The following is a 15,910-nucleotide window of genomic DNA, read 5'->3' on the forward strand; positions in this document are numbered from 1 at the left end:
GCCCCCGGTCACATGTGGAGGGTGGCAGGGGAGAACAAGGGGGCGGGAAGGAGAGAGGTGTCACGTGAGGGAGGTCAGAGCAGCGAGGTCACGTGAGGGGGACGGAGGCGGGGCCGCCGAGGAGGAGGAGGAGGGGTGCGCGGCTTCCGGCGGCTGGGGGGGCCGGAGAGCGGAGCGGGGGGGCCCTGTCCCGGAGGTGGCGGCGGCGCCATCTTGGCGAAGGGGGGATCAGGAAGTGCGGACCGCGGCGGCGGCGGCGGCGGCGGAGCCCGGAGCGGAGGCCGGAGGCTCCCGGCCCGCCGGCCCCGGAGCGGAGCGGAGCGGAGGATGCAGCAGCCGCAGCCGCAGGGGCAGCAGCAGCCGGGGCCGGGGCAGCAGCTGGGGGGCCAGGGGGCGGCGCCGGGGGCCGGGGGCGGCCCGGGGGGGGGCCCGGGGCCGGGGCCCTGCCTGAGGCGGGAGCTGAAGCTGCTCGAGTCCATCTTCCACCGCGGCCACGAGCGCTTCCGCATTGCCAGCGCCTGCCTGGACGAGCTGAGCTGCGAGTTCCTGCTGGCTGGGGCCGGAGGGGCCGGGGCGGGGGCCGCGCCCGGACCGCATCTCCCCCCACGGGGGTCGGTGCCTGGGGATCCCGTCCGCATCCACTGCAACATCACGGTGAGGATACCCTCGCGTGCGCGTCTCTGGGGGGCTCTTGTCTGGGACTCAGGATCACCCCACACAGCTTTTTGCTCTCGAAAGACCTGGGAGGCCGAATCCCCTCTCTGGGCTCGGCTCCTTTTCTCCAGGTTACATTTGTTTCTGCTGTGCACCCAGAATCTCTGCTCTTCATGGTCAGGGACACCCCGACATATGGCGCCTCGACTACCCCTTTTCACTAACCCACCCACATCCCAAGATTCATGATTTTGGCTCATTTTGGCTACTTCACGACTTTACCTTGACCCCTGGGAATGCCCCTGTCCCCACCACTGTCATCTTAAGGTTCCATGTCTCTGCATTGACCTTAGCTGGAAGGACCTGGCTTGGACCTCTGCAGGTTTCAGTGATGCCCCCTTCTCAGTAGTACCTTTGATTTAGGACGTGGCCACCTGTGAGATCCCTGCCCAGGCATCTCTCATTCAACTCCTCTTTGCTCTCTGAATTTTACCAAGTGATGGTTTGCAGTTTCGTGACTCCTCTTCTTCCTCTCCTTTGGATTCCCTTTTATTCTGGTGTAACCTCTAACTCTCCTCCTTTTGCCCCAGCTGGTAGCTGCCACTCCCCTCCTGTTCTCTATGGATATCTCCAGTTGCCCTGGGTTGTTGCCTTTCCTGCTAATGATGGTGATGTGCAAGGGCTGTCCCATTTATTCTGGGCGGTAACAGTTCCTTTTCTCCCAGCGAACATCATTCCATCCTAGGCGTGCAGGACTAGGAGACACCTTACCTCTCCTGCCTAGGCTACCCTCAAACATCCTGTGAAGAGGGTTGGCCTCTGATAATCTGGGAATGCCTGATACCGCATGGTATAGCACTTACAGTGATTGATACCCCCTGGTGTGATAGTGTTCTCGCCCTGCTGGGAGCACTGGATAGCAAGCCAGGAGACAGTACTTATCCAGGCAGGCACACTGCAAATGGGAGTAGTCTGGGGAAAGACAGACTTGTGAATTGTGTGGCACTTTGGGGCCTGAATTCAATTTACATGGTTCTTGTTTTCTATCCCTTTCTTCCATCAAACCAGGTCAAGGTTTGGTGAGGCAAGCCTCAGCTTGGGTTGGATGGTCCCCCACGCCCCCAAAACTCGTGTGTTCCATTTTCCTCTCCCATCTTTTTTCGTACTAAAAAGTTGAGATTGAAGGACTCGGTGTGGTTCCATGAGCTGAAGACTTGAGCATCTTTGATAATTTGTTTTCCTCCAGCATTGAGGATTAGAGCCATGGCAGAGTTAAGACCCCTGGTAGAAGAGGATAAGGTTTCCTCGGCATATGTGGAAACTTCAGGTGTCGATTTTGTACCTGAATTATGCTTCCAATTCCTTAAGGGTAGGTTTGCCCCCTTCTATCTGCCCTCCCAGTTGCCAGAGGCCATCTACTTACTGTCTTTGTCCCTGGAAGGAGGTTAGTTAGAAGATTCTCAGTCAGACTCTCTGTGGCCCCTATAAAGAAGACTTGGCCTGAACTGGCCCCCTTGGTTTGGGCAGAGGGGGAGTCTGGTCAGGCTGCATTTGGCACCGGTGGCTCAGGAATGCTGGGAATGTTAGTAGCGTAGGTTTCTTTCTCCCAGCCTGCCATGTGGAGCCCTACAGCCTACGCCTGGACTGAGAGGGTGGCAGTTTCCCAAGGGAGAGGTGGGGAGAAGTGGCCTTTGAGGGGTTCTGTTGGGAGTGAGGTGGGAAGATTCTTCCTGTTACCCTTTTACGTTTAGGTTCTGGAGACATAATCTAGTTTCTAATCCCTCCTTCCCCAGCTAAAATGAAAGTAATCTGTGGTCTTTGCTTTTTTTCTGTCATTGTGATTGTGATGAGGTGATCCCTTCCTCAACTGGTTAAGGAGGGTCAGGGGCCTCTGTGTTGGGTGTGGGAGAACTTCAGGTCTGGAACTTGTAGAGGCAGCACAGGAGATAGGAAGTCTCCCTCACTGTTAGCAGGGTTTGGCTCTGCTGCTTTCTCTGATGTTTACTCTCGAGAAAATAAAGAAAGGGACCGGGCTTCTTGGAAAGGGTCCTCCCAGGGACTTTTTCTCCTGGTCTGGGATTTGTTGGGAAGCTGCTTGGTTAGATAATGACCTGCTGCGCTGGGCTTGTATGTGTGTGTTTGGGGGGAGAGGGGCGGGGGGGATGGTGGAGAGCAAAGGGGCTAGAAGTCTTGGTGCATGGAAGGCAGGCAAAATCTAGCTTTCCCCAGTCTCCCATCTTGACTGCTCTCCCTGCTCTTTTCCCCTTAGGAGTCATACCCTGCTGTGCCCCCCATCTGGTCAGTGGAGTCCGATGACCCTAACTTGGCTGCTGTCTTGGAGAGGCTGGTGGACATAAAGAAAGGGAATACTTTGGTGAGGGGGCCAGGGTGTTGAGGTGGGAGTGCATTTTCCTGCTGTGACACCCATGCCATAAAAACATCCTGTGAAAGATGTCTCTGGAAAATGGGTGGTGCAGTAGCCTGTACATTTGAGGCAGACGTCTTAGGGGAGTTGCTTCCTGAAACCAGAGGGAGAGCCTTGCACCAGTCCCAGGGTTCGTCCCCTAAGCTCCTCCCCATGGCCGTATGGTCTGAGTTTTAGAGAACTAGTTACCGGTTTGGGGGCTGAGACAAGAGCTCACCTATGTACCTGTCCAGATTGGAGTGGGGAAGGAGTGTTTGATGTCACTATGGTCCCCTACCCCCAGCTATTGCAGCATCTGAAGAGGATCATCTCCGACCTGTGTAAACTCTATAACCTCCCTCAGCATCCAGATGTGGAGATGCTGGATCAGCCCCTGCCAGCAGAGCAGGTGAGCGATGGAGGGGCTTTGGACCCTGTTATGCAGAGTTGCCCCACAGACAGCACTCAGAAAATGCATGTTACTTCAGGTGAACCTGCAGTAGTTTCTCTCCAGCCCTACTCCAAACACGTACACATATCATGATTCTTGGCCTCTTCTCCAGGTGGGAATCTAGCTAAATGGGGCACTAGTAGCTTCACCTCTCTGATCAAAACTCACTCTTCTGGGCAGGATCATCCCTCATGGGGGGATGAGGGGGGGATTTTTACCATTAGCAGTAGGTAGCCATTGGGGACCGAGGTCCCTTGTTAAGACCCAAGAATGCAGTATCAGTCTAGACATGATTTAGTAAAGGAGGGGTTCTTGAGGAGATAAAACTGGGATTTGTGAGTTAGGTGACGGAAACAGCCATTGTGCTTCTCTTTTATTCTTTGGCATATGGTGGTAGAGGAATAATGGGCTGGTAGTGAAGTCATTCCCTAGGCTGTTGCTTCCACTCAGTTCTGGCTGATGGAGAGGCTGGTAGCATTATGGCCAGGCACACAGCTTCCAGACCCAGAGGCTCAGGGGAGTAGGTCAGAGGCTGCATTCTAGGAAACCACCAGGGTCTGACCTCCCTCTTTTCCCTCCCCACTGCAGTGTACACAGGAAGATGTATCTTCGGAAGATGAAGATGAAGAGATGCCTGAGGTAGGCTTCCACCCAAGGCGGCACTGGTAGGAAGCTCTTTCCGTCAGCAGCATTGAGTCTCCACTGTGTACAGAGCTCCAGTCTAGACCTGGGGAGAGAAAAATACCAAAGGAAATAAAGACAGATTTACTGACCTGGAGGAACAGCAGTGTAGTAGAGGAGGAGACAGGGCACCCATATCCAACCACTGAAGACAGTTAAGTGCAAATCTGTTTATACTGAATAGTCAAGAAGTTAATCGCAGATGGCTTTGTAGTCAGACCTGAGCTGGCATCTTGTATCTCCTAACTCTCTTGATTGCGGAATTTTACCTACTCTCACTAAGCTGCAGTTTTCCTTATTTATAAAATGTGATTATAACAACTACTACATAGGGTTGTCTTTAAGATTAAATAAGGGATTGCATGTAAAATGCTCCATTCAGTACATGATAAATGCTAAATAATTTACCTGATATAGTCTCTAAAAACATACTTTTGCAGAATATAACATAATGGTTAAGAACTTGAACTTCAGAGTCAGAATTTGATTCACATCTTAGCTCTATTAAGAGGTGTGTGACTTTGGGCATAATAACTAACCTCACCTAGACCTCAGCTTCCTCATCTGTAAAATGGGGGTAGTGATAGAATAACGGCATGGTGGTTATACGAATTAAATTGAGCTAGTGTGTATAGCATCTAGTATGGTATCTGACCTATAATTAAACATTCAGTAGATATCAACAACTAATGTAGTAATTAGGAGGTTAGTATTAACGTATCTTGCTAGAGTGAGATCACTGATCACTTTGTTTCTCTGCACTGAATTAACATCCCAGGTTCTGCAACTTCTGTAACTCTGTCAGGGTCTTAAGCCTCACAAAGGGCTGGGGATACCTGAAACATTCTCCTCTCAGACAGCGGACAGCCCTCCCAAGTCTGACTGAGAGGGGCTGAATCCTGGCTATAGGCTCCTCCCCCATGTACAGTGAACTACTTCCTCACTTAGAGCAGGGCAAATAGGGACTAATTCTGTTCTTGACCTCTACCATCTGCCTTTCTGGACCTCCTTCCTTATTTCCATCTTGGCACTGGGTACCTCTGCATACCTCATCAGGCCCAGCACTTGGGAAGGCAGGAGATTTCTGATCCGGCTTTCTCCTTTAGACCTGGAGTCCTGGGAACTCCTGGGTACAAAAGTCACCTGATGAAACATGAGCTTTGAGTCACAGCGTCAGGCCAAAGTCATTCTAGGAATTAAGGAAGAGTTTCTGCTGCCAAGGGAGAGCTTTAGGGATGGTTGGAGCAGGGTAGGTCTGGGGAACAAGAGAGCTGAGCCTGCTCGCTTTCCCTAGGCCCTTACGCGGCTCTGCAGCTTGAGAATTGAATAGGAGGAGAGATTTGACACAGCCTTTAGACTGTGGAGGGAATGGGACTGGGAGTCTTCCAGCAGTGGAAAGGGTATTTTACTCATTAGCCTGCCAGATAGACTACTGTTCCTTGACCTGCAGCTCTAGGTCCAGTGGGACTGGGAAGGCGATGGCCCCTCTCCACAACGTGTGTTGGTTTCTCTCCTCTTCTATCCCACTCCCACCCCACACCTCCCCCAGGACACAGAAGACCTAGATCACTATGAAATGAAAGAAGAAGAGCCAGCTGAGGGTAAGAAATCTGAAGATGACGGCATCGGAAAAGAAAACTTGGCCATACTAGAGAAAATTAAAAAGAACCAGAGGCAAGATTACTTAAATGTACGTGCCCTCTAGGGAGAAGCTGGGCCAAGGGGTCGGCTGGTGCTGGCTGGGAGGTGGTAGGCATCGAGTATCAGTCTGGGGAACAGAATCCACTTTTGGGTGGGTTATGGGTGTGCCTCATCCTTGCCTAAATCCTGGCTGCCAGACTGCCCCTGAGGTCTAGTATGGTGTTTCTAAGCACATGACCGTGAGATGTTCTGTCCTCCATCCCTCCCTTGTAGGGTGTGGTGTCTGGCTCGGTGCAGGCTACTGACCGGCTGATGAAGGAGCTCAGGGATATATACCGATCACAGAGTTTCAAAGGCGGTGAGTTTGCCTCAGAGAGGGTTCTGAACACGAGCTTCTCATAAAGAAGGACATGATGGTGGCAGCAGATGCACGGATGCTTATGAAGTTTTCAGGCCAAGGACAGAACACCCCCACTCCAGTGGCTTAGATTGGATGCATGTCTATCTGGGGTGAACCTGGAGCCTTTGACCTTTTTTTCTCTCAGCATGAGAGAGGGATCTGCATCGGGGACCACTCGCCACTTGGACCATCATCTAATGACACCCACCTTCTTCCCTCCTTCCAGGAAACTATGCAGTCGAACTCGTGAATGACAGTCTGTATGATTGGAATGTCAAACTCCTCAAGTGAGTGGGAACTGTGGGATTGGAAAAGAAGTGGAATAGTGAGTGGAGCCACTGTGGTGGGAGTCTCCGGGGCCGTCCCAGGGAGCGGGCGTGGGCAGTGGCTTGGCCCTCTGCTGCTCGCCCAGGGTTGGTGGGAGCCTCGAGGCTCCTGAGCTGGACCTGGAGCTGAGCCTGAACTCGTTGCTTCCTAGAGTTGACCAGGACAGCGCTTTGCACAACGATCTCCAGATCCTCAAAGAGAAAGAAGGAGCTGACTTCATCCTACTAAACTTTTCTTTTAAAGTAAGGTCTTCCTTTCAAGTCCGTTCCTGGCCTAGGCTTCCTTCTCCACCTTACAGTGCTGCAGAGGGCACTGGCCTCCCCTCCCTGATCGTTGCCTCTGTCTCCCTCAGGATAACTTTCCCTTTGACCCGCCGTTTGTCAGGGTTGTGTCTCCAGTCCTGTCCGGAGGGTGAGTAGCTCAGTAAGGGCAGAGGGTGAGGAAGGGTGGGGAGCTTTTGCCAGTCACAGCTGACTAACCTTTCTTCTACAGGTATGTTCTGGGCGGAGGTGCCATCTGCATGGAACTTCTCACCAAGCAGGTGAGCCTGTCTCTCATTCTTGGCCTGGCTGGCCTGGGCAGGGCTAGGCTGAGCTTTAACCACCCTCCCCCACCCCCCCGCGTTGGGCGATGGGCACAACGTGGCCCTTTCATTCTGCCTCGCAGGGCCTGTACCCACTGACCTGGGCAAACAGGTGATGGCCATTCTGGGAGTGAAGGGCAGGGGCCCTTCTATAGGTGCAGCTGCTCTCTGGAGAACAAGCGTAAGGTTTCTCTGGAAACTCTCCTGACTTGTTTGCTTTGTCCCTGTTGTTACTTAGGGCTGGAGCAGTGCCTACTCAATAGAGTCAGTGATCATGCAGATCAGTGCCACACTGGTGAAGGGAAAAGCACGAGTGCAGTTTGGAGCCAACAAAGTAAGGAGCCTGGACCTGGGCCTGGTGGGACTGGCTGGAGCCCTACACGCGTTAGGCCACTAGGAGGCCAAGGTGGCCTTCTTTTAGGGACTGAGAGGATAAAATCTGTGGGCTGGCAGCATCGGATGAGTGGGCCTAGGATGCCCGCAGTGGGAACAGGGGCAGGGCCTTGGTCTGAGGGGCAGCCTAGGACTTTGGGGAGGGTGCAGGTCTGGAAAGGGAAAGCTAGGGGATTGTGCCCTGAGGGGACCTCCCAGGTGGAAGGTATTTAGTGTGTCAGCAGAGCATGGCGCTGGGAGCTGGGACTCCTGGGTGGCAACAAGGCCACAGGTGGCCTTGCTTGGTGGCCTGATTTAGTGGCTTCCTCTCCCCAGTCTCAATACAGCCTGACAAGAGCACAGCAGTCCTACAAGTCCTTGGTGCAGATCCACGAAAAAAACGGTGAGGCTGGCACCACAACTCAAGATCTGGACTTTTGCCAAGCCTGAGGTTTCCACTTCCAGCCAAACAGCAAGAACCCCTTTTGGTTTCCGAGCGTTTACCACCCATTAACACAGCACCTGCCCCTGTTCTCCAAAGAAGTCAGTGAGGTGGAGGCTAACGTCTGCCACCTCTTCTCCAGTAAAGCACCAGCGGTCCATAGCGCCGGTAGACTCAGTGCTGCCCCTCTTCCCCACCTCCCTGTGAGAAAGCTCATCTCACTCTGCGGTCATCTCAGGTTGGGCGCATCATTCTCCCTTTCCTTATTATCTCCAGGTAGGCAGTTTCTTACCTTCCCATACACCTTCTCCCCGCACTGGGGAGCCCTTTCTAGACTTTTCACCTTTGACCCTGGAGACGTCTTCGGTGACTGGGGCCGGGAGGGTGGACATCAGCCTCCACCTCACGGTTTTCTTCGGTTTCTTTGCAGGCTGGTACACACCCCCGAAGGAAGATGGCTAACCCGGGAGTGCCATCCCCTTCTTCCTTCCCCAGGCACCACTGGACCAATTACCTTTGAATGCTGTATTTGGATCTCACGCTGCCTCTGTGGTTCCCCCCCTCATTTTTCCTGGACGTGATAGCTCTGCCTATTGCAGGACAATGATGGCTATTCTAAACGCTAAGGAAAAAAACAAACAAACACAGAACTGTTTCAAGTACTCAAGACTGACTTACAGACCAACCAACCACCTGGCTGGAACCCTTGCTAGCAGGCATTCTTATAAAAGAAACTTTCGAGCCTCCTTATATTGCTGGAAACTCAGCTGTGCTCCAGACTAGAGCCTCCTTACCTATGCTATGGATTTTTAATTTATTTTCTCTTATTTCATGTACACTGCTTTTTTTGGTTACAGTGTATGATGGATGTGTATGAAAAAAAAAATGTATCTTTGGGAAAACAATTACAGTTTGTTAATTTGAAGATGCTGGTCTTGACTCATCTTTATTTTTATCCCCACGTCCCACCCCACCCCCACTCCTGAACTACTTGAGCAGTGGGGGAGGGGCACCAGGTCCTCCGTGGCTTTGGTAGCTATGAGGGGCTGCGCTTCGCTGCTAAAGCCAGAGAAAGGTGGAGCTGAAGCACGCACCTGGCTCGCCCCTGAAGGCCTCTGGAGTGACCAGCACTTGTACCCCTGGGAATGCAGAGCCTGGCCTGCTGAACCACAAAGTAGTAGGCTGAAATGACGACCTTTATTCTTAGGACTACTATTCTAGTCACATGTTTTCAAATTTCTAAGAAAAAAATATAAAGGAGGCCTAAGAAGCTGCTTCACAGAACTACTTTCAAATGAATTGAGTAGGGATGGGGGCAGAGTCTCAAGCATGTATGTGACCTTTCTGGTCTCAGCAACATGCTGTGTAGCTAACACTCCAGTGTTCACTGGTTCCCCTCCCTCCCAGCAAGTGGCACTGAAGGGTGATGGTTGGTAGCTCCCTTGTTCCCCCCTCCCGTCTCTTGCTTCATCTGGTCTTATCAAAGAGGAGCCGTGTGGCTTGGAGACTGGATTCTTTTAAGGCACTCATAAGGTGGGTCCTACTGGAAAGGGTCAGCTTTAAGGGGGTTGGCCTGTGTGCCTGCGTCCTTACCTCAGGCTCTGAGAACTGCTGGGGAGGGGAGTCTGCTGAGCTGAACCGTAGGTGCCATCTCTGTTCCTGCTATTTAAAAGTACAGGCATACTGTTTGCATGTGGTTATGTGCTGCCTGCCTCTCCTGGTCAGTGAGCTTGCTTAGAGGCAGAGGCAGCCTCTTTGGACCTACTCTGCCTACAGACTGGATGGTGACAAACGCCAGAGGCCAGGGATGGCTAAGTGAAGACACTCATCTTAGAAAGACCAGACTTAGGACAGCCATCTGGGAACCTGTAAGATGCCAGAGTTCTGTAATGCTTTGTTTGACACAGCAATTTTAACACTGGGATTTTAATGTTTTGCTGCTTCAGGTGGACGGAGAGTTCACCAGTCCCACTCAATGCTGCTCCTACCCCACCACACCCACCTGATACAGGGTGCTAATTTATTCTGAGGTGGAGATAAAGAGGGGACCCAAGGGGGAAACTCATTTCATGAAGCTGAAATCTGGTTTTCAAGGCCTCCGAGGCGTTCTTCTGAACTTATCACCAGCCCTGGCTGGAAAGTAGATTGTGTTTTTAGTAATGTGTACTGTGATCTGTCCTCAGTATAATGTATTTTGTAATGTATTTTTCTCATCTACCAAAGGATGAAACAAATAAAATTATTTAAATAGTTTGGCTCTAATCAAATTATTTAAAGAAATAATGGGATCCACATTCACCTGATGTAAAGGGAAGCACCAGCTCCTGTGCGCTATAGCTATATAAACACCAACTCTAAGAAAGTCTTCCACTTTTCTTGTCAAACCTAACAGTCCCTTTCATAACCTTACATTAGGCTGCTAATGAAGTTACACAGCATTAAAAAAATAAATAAAATCAAGGCCACATCACCCTGAACCAATGTTCTGTCCACTAAGAAGGCAAAAAGAAAGGAAACAAAACTTATAGCCTATGCAAGTGTGCATCTATATCCCAGGCAGTGTCCGCACGGCCGGCACACGGCAGCTTCCCAGTCTCGCTGCTTTGGTTTTAGAGGGCAGCACTGGGGAGGGGTGGCTAGACAGAGGAATCAATCACCCCAAACGTGAAGCATGCCAACATTTATTCACCAAGGTGATGCATCAATGTTTAAATGCCCCCTACCTGATTCTACAACAGAATGCCAGGAAAATTAATCAGTGGGCCCCTCCATTCTCCAGAATCTGTCAGGTCAACTTATATCATGCTCTGAGGGTACAAAGAAGAAACACAGGAAAGAATACACTGGCTACATCAGACTTTCAACCTCATGGAAGCTTCCCATGTTTGGTTCAAATGTTCACACTGAGCTGGGGGACGGAAGGCACATGACAAGTTGAGAAGTGAGCTGGGGGAAAGGCAAAGGGGAATCCAATTAATCCTGGGCATCGCTGTGGCCTTTTTCACCCCCAAGGCCTCAAGAGTGAAAGGGTAGAGCAGGCTGAATGTAGACAAGAGAAGAAACATGCCGATTGTAGCCATGTTATTTAAACTCTTCAAACTTCAGGATGTGCGACTGGAAGAGAAAGAGAAAATCTGATTGGGAAGGAAGGACTGCCCCCAGGTGGTCCACCCAACAACCCCTGGACAACTTCAGTTTGTTTCCTCTAAGGGAGTAACAGGTAAACCCGCAGCATCCAGGCCAAGGCCAGGGCCTGCAGCTGAGACGCTGGGGTGGGGAGGGGAGGGGAGGGGAGGGGAACAGTAGATATACAGCAGTTACCCCCAAGTTCAAAGCACCAGTGATTTTCCCTTTGAGGATGCGATGGATAACCTGACATGAACTCAAAATATCTGTAAAACAAAACACAACAACAAAACCTTGGTGGCACTTGGTCAGGCAGAAGGAGCAAGGGAGGGAAGTGAGAAGCCGGGGCTGCAGGAAAGTGTTCTGGCTGCAGACCAGGTCCTGCAGACAGGTCTCTGCTAGTTAGTGCTCACTCCCTGCCGCCAGGATATCGTGAGATAATAGCACTGCAGAGGGAGGAGAAGGGGAGGGCAAAGTAAGAGCAAGTAAAAGAAGGCATTATTGTTGTTAAAATAATTACAGGGATCTGGGATTTTACATTCCCTAATGGAAATTCTGGAGACAGAAAACTGTTCACTCAACTCTGCTCTGAGAGTTTTGGCTGGAGAGATGGAGGTTAAAAGGCAGAGAGCCTTTTTACCATGACGAGTGCACATTCCTACCTGCTGGGACAAGGCAGGGCAGGGCGCTGGTCAGACACTCACCTTTCTCCAGGACATCTGCCCTTACTCAGCTCCCGCCACCCCGCCAAACTCCGGGACTGTTTGTATGCATGAAACTGGCTCCTATCAAGGGTCAGACCTCAGTTCCACCCCCAGCTATGCCATTTTCTTGCTGTGAAACGTGAAGAAGTCCCTTTCATTTTCCTGAGGCTTATTTTCCTCATCCATAAAGGGAGAAAAATTGTACACCTGCCCACCTGGCCTCGGGGTCATCTCGAAGTCCACACAAGAGCTGAGAACCCCTATATCTGGGCTGCACACTCTGGCCCCTCTGACAGGCTGGGAGCTGCTCTTTGGGGCAGGGGCTCCTTACTCTGGGCCACCCTCCAACACCCAAGCAGTCAGGTTCAGCCCACCAGAAGCTCCCAGGCCCTGTCTGCTGGCATTATTAACCAGGCCGAGCAGCAGGGACCCTCTTCATGCAATGACCCAAGGTGACCTCTGGGTGGTGCCCATCAGCCTAGCAGGGAGGCTTGGCCCTGCACTTTGGGGAGGTGCTTTTCCATCTTATTTTGTGTGTATGTGTGTTTCTTCACGTCCACTTCTCCTCCTCAGCCCACAAAGCATTCTTTCACTCTTTCACATCTCACCTAAGCCCCAGTCTCGAGAAGGGGCAGAGCAAAGAAGGGGCCTCTCCGTTTCAAGGGTTTAGAAACTGAGGCTCCACAGGTGCCTGGATCTACAGTAACAACCACCTCACACCATATACAAAAATAAACACAAAATGGCTTAAAGACTTAAACGTAAGGCATGACACCATCAAACTCCTAGAAGAGAACACAGGCAAAAAACATTCTGACATAAATCGTAGCAATATTTTCTTAGATCAGTCTCCCAAGGCAAGAAAAATAAAAGCAAAAATAAACAAATGGAACCTAATGAAAATTTAAAAGCTTCTGCACAGCAAAGGAAACCATAAACAAAACGAAAAGACAACCGATGGACTGGCAGAAAATATTTACAAATGATGCGACCAACAAGGGGTTAATTTCCAAAATATACAAACAGCTCATACAGCTCAATATCAAAAAAACAAAAACCCAATCAAAAATGGGCAGAAGACCTAAATAGACATTTCTCCAAAGAAGACATACAGGACTTCCCTGGTGGCGCAGTGGTTAAGAATCTGCCTGCCAGTGCAGGGCACACGAGGTCAGTCCCCGGTCTGGGAAGATCCCACATGCCGCGGAGCAACTAAGCCCATGCACCACAACTAATGAGCCTGTCCACTAGAGCCCGTGAGCCACAACTACTGAGCCGGTGCACCACAACTACTGAAGCCAGTATGCATAGAGCCCGTGCTACGCAACAAGAGAAGCCACCGCAATGAGAAGCCAGCGCGCCACAACGAAGAGTAGCCCCCGCTCGCCGCAACCAGAGAAAGCCCACACAACAAAGACCCAACGCAGCCAAAACAATAAATTAAAAAAAAAAAAGAAGACATACAGATGGCCAACAGGCACATGAAAAGATGCTCAACATCGATAATTATTAGAGAAATACAAATCAAAACCACAATGAGATATCACCTCACACCAGTCAGAATGGCCATTTCACCAAGTTTACAAACAATAAATGCTGGAGAGGGTGTGGAGAAAAGGAAACCCTCCTACACTGTTGGTGGGAATGTAAATTGGTACAGCCACTATGGAGAACAGTATGGAGGTTCCTTAAAAAACTAAAAATAGAACTACCATATGATCCTGCAATCCCACTCCTGGGCATATATCCGGAAAAGACAAAAACTCTGATTCAAAAAGATACATGCACCCCAATGTTCATAGCACCACTATCTACAAAAGCCAAGACATGGAAGCAACCTAAACATCCATCAACAGATGAATGCATAAAGAAGCCACAAAAAATAATGAAATAATGCCATTTGCAGCAACATGGATGGACCTAGAGATTATCATACTAAGTGAAGTAAGTCAGACAGAGAAAGACAAATATTATATATCACTTATATATGGAATCTTAAAAATACTACAAATGAACATATTTACAAAACAGAAACACACTCACAGACATAGAAAACAAAATTATGGTTACCAATGGGGAAGTGGGGAGGGGAGGGATAAATTAGGAGTATGGGATTAATAGATACACACCATTATACGTAAAATAGATAAACAATAAAGATTTACTGTATAGCACAGGGAACTATAGTCAATATCTTGTAATAACCTCTAATGGAAAAGAATCTGAAAAATATATATATATGTATAACTAAATCATTTTGCTGTAGACCTGAAACTAACACAATATTGTAAATCAACTATACTTCAATTTAAAAAGGAAAAGAAAAAAATAAAGTAACAAACAGCACATCGGGGGAGATACTGAGTCCAAATGCTCTAACCCCCATGGTTGGTCTTCAAATTCCAGTTTTCTTCTACACAGAATGCTTCTCTAAAGAAATCTTAAGCAAAACTCAATGTACATGAAACAGATGGAAGCTGAGCCACTCTGGCAGAAGCGAGACTGGGAGACTTGCCCTCCCCTCACTCCACCCAGAGAACTCGGCCTTCGGGCAGCACCTGAGGTTCCTTTCCAGATCTTGTTGCTCAGAGAGACCAGGTGTGAAAAACAGTTCTCAAGAAGCAGCTTTGCAAGGGGCAGATGCCGAAAACCGGGGCGAGATCAAAAGAATAGAGGCTGAAGGGCAGGCATCCTGAAGGCCTCGGCTGCCCCGGATGCCATTCCCGCCGAGGTCCCAGAGGCGCGCGCAGCATCTCCTGTCTCCGAGTGCTCAGGAGGGTGGAGGGCACCCTACCTTTCTCCAGCATGAATGGCTGAGCCAGCGGGGGGATGGTCCAGAAGTCGTCATCATCCAGGCTGCGCAGGGACTGCACCGGGATGGTGGTCGACTGGCCAAAATCGATGAACATGACAACAGCCCAGGAGTCCACTCGGTCCAGCACCCAGCACCTGGCCAGAGGGAGGGAGAGGAGGCTTGTCTCACCTGGTGGCACGCACAGCAGCCCCCACGGAGAGGGCTTGAAGGTCTGGGCTAAGAGGAATGAGAGTTTCCTACGCTGTTCCCCACCTTGGACGGAGAGGTGATCAGAGGAGAGATATCTTGAGAGAGGAAGCAGCAGCAAAGAAACAAGAGTCCAGAGAATGGAGAAGCAAACCTCCAGCCCTGCCTGGCACACACCTGTTCCAGGCCCATCCGTAATCACCCAGTTGGTACTCGGCCAGACAGCGGGTCCCGCGCCGCACAGCCGAGTCGTGCAGGTAGGGCTGCTGCTCCTCCGCCTCGGCCAGGGCTCTGAACAGCGCCTGCATGTCCTGGTGCAGCGTCTGTGGACGGTACAAACGCCATGGGCCTCGCTGCCTACCCCACATTGCACGTCTGTCTCTGCAGGTGTCACCTGTTACATTAGCACCGCTGATCCACCCCAAGGGAACTGAAGGTATGACATGGGAGAGAGAATGAGGCTCAACCAGGGATCAGAGTGCGGCCACTCTGGATGTCCACCGCCGATGGGCCCCCATCACCACGCTTACCCCAGCAGGGCCCCATGAGGTGGCACCGAAGCCCAAGAGGACCACCAACAAGCCTGTACCTCCGTGACATGCATGGCCCAGAAGAAGGGGGTCTGAGGGACAATACTAGTCACCAACAGCCCCACGTCCCCGCCGATGCTGTGGATGGTGGCCAGCCAGCCCAGGTCTCTGAAGCATTCCCTCAAGAGCAGCACCAAGAAGGACCCTCTGCAGGAAGAACAGGGAACAAAGGGAAGGGAGTGAACACAGGAGTGATTCACCAACACCTGTCCTGGAGGATGCTGGGCAGGAGTCACCCTGAGAAGAGGGCTGTACACCCCCCCCCAGGGTGGGAACAAGACAAGTGCCCAAGTAATCATAATGCAGAGCAAAGGAAGCACCACACCAGGGGACACAGGGGTTGGAGAGTTTGGGGAAGGGGAGAGGCAGAGGGAAATAAAAACACACCAGGGAACTCCAGAGAGAGATGGGCAAAAGCCCTCACTGGGCTGACCTTGGGCCTGGCTGAGTGATTCATGAACCGCAAGTGATGCAAGTTTGGACCGTCCACAATGCAGGACACGTCTGCAACGCCCAAACCACCCCTCCCTGTGT

General features: G+C 50.9%; 2 protein-coding genes across 2 annotated transcripts in view; one reads left to right on the forward strand and one right to left on the reverse strand.

The window, feature by feature from the left end:
- Positions 1-213: 213 nt before the first annotated feature.
- UBE2Q1 (ubiquitin conjugating enzyme E2 Q1) lies at positions 214-8,880 on the forward strand. The gene is made up of 13 exons (XM_081225535.1): positions 214-654; positions 2,924-3,028; positions 3,363-3,467; positions 4,098-4,148; positions 5,740-5,880; positions 6,105-6,189; positions 6,458-6,518; positions 6,710-6,800; positions 6,911-6,969; positions 7,051-7,099; positions 7,380-7,475; positions 7,850-7,916; positions 8,386-8,880. Exons 1-13 carry the CDS (start codon positions 328-330, stop codon positions 8,415-8,417), a joined length of 1,269 nt encoding a protein of 422 aa, XP_081081661.1. The 5' UTR covers positions 214-327; the 3' UTR covers positions 8,418-8,880.
- A 1,875-nt stretch (positions 8,881-10,755) lies between these two features.
- The window catches only part of TDRD10 (tudor domain containing 10), a 56,121-nt gene continuing 50,966 nt past the window's right edge, over positions 10,756-15,910 (reverse strand). Inside the window, exons 9-13 of the mRNA XM_081224314.1 lie at positions 15,376-15,523; positions 14,964-15,109; positions 14,580-14,734; positions 11,277-11,347; positions 10,756-11,069 (exon numbers count right to left, since the gene is read on the reverse strand). Of these exons, the coding sequence (XP_081080440.1) occupies positions 11,037-11,069; positions 11,277-11,347; positions 14,580-14,734; positions 14,964-15,109; positions 15,376-15,523 (553 nt within the window). The 3' untranslated portion in view covers positions 10,756-11,036. The remainder of the gene's footprint in view (positions 11,070-11,276; positions 11,348-14,579; positions 14,735-14,963; positions 15,110-15,375; positions 15,524-15,910) is intronic.

This window comes from Mesoplodon bidens, assembly GCF_964165515.1.
Source record: "Mesoplodon bidens genome assembly, chromosome: 2".
NCBI classification, from domain to species: Eukaryota; Metazoa; Chordata; class Mammalia; order Artiodactyla; family Ziphiidae; genus Mesoplodon; species Mesoplodon bidens.

What these genes read in the sequence shown, in the direction of transcription:
- UBE2Q1 (XM_081225535.1), top strand. Translation starts at nt 328, where the DNA reads ATGCAGCAGCCGCAGCCGCAGGGGCAGCAGCAGCCGGGGCCGGGGCAG. An exon ending in TAAAGAAAGGGAATACTTTG is followed by an intron (nt 3,029 to 3,362) that starts GTGAGGGGGCCA and finishes CCCTACCCCCAG; the next exon opens with CTATTGCAGCATCTGAAGAG. An exon ending in AAGATGAAGAGATGCCTGAG is followed by an intron (nt 4,149 to 5,739) that starts GTAGGCTTCCAC and finishes CACCTCCCCCAG; the next exon opens with GACACAGAAGACCTAGATCA.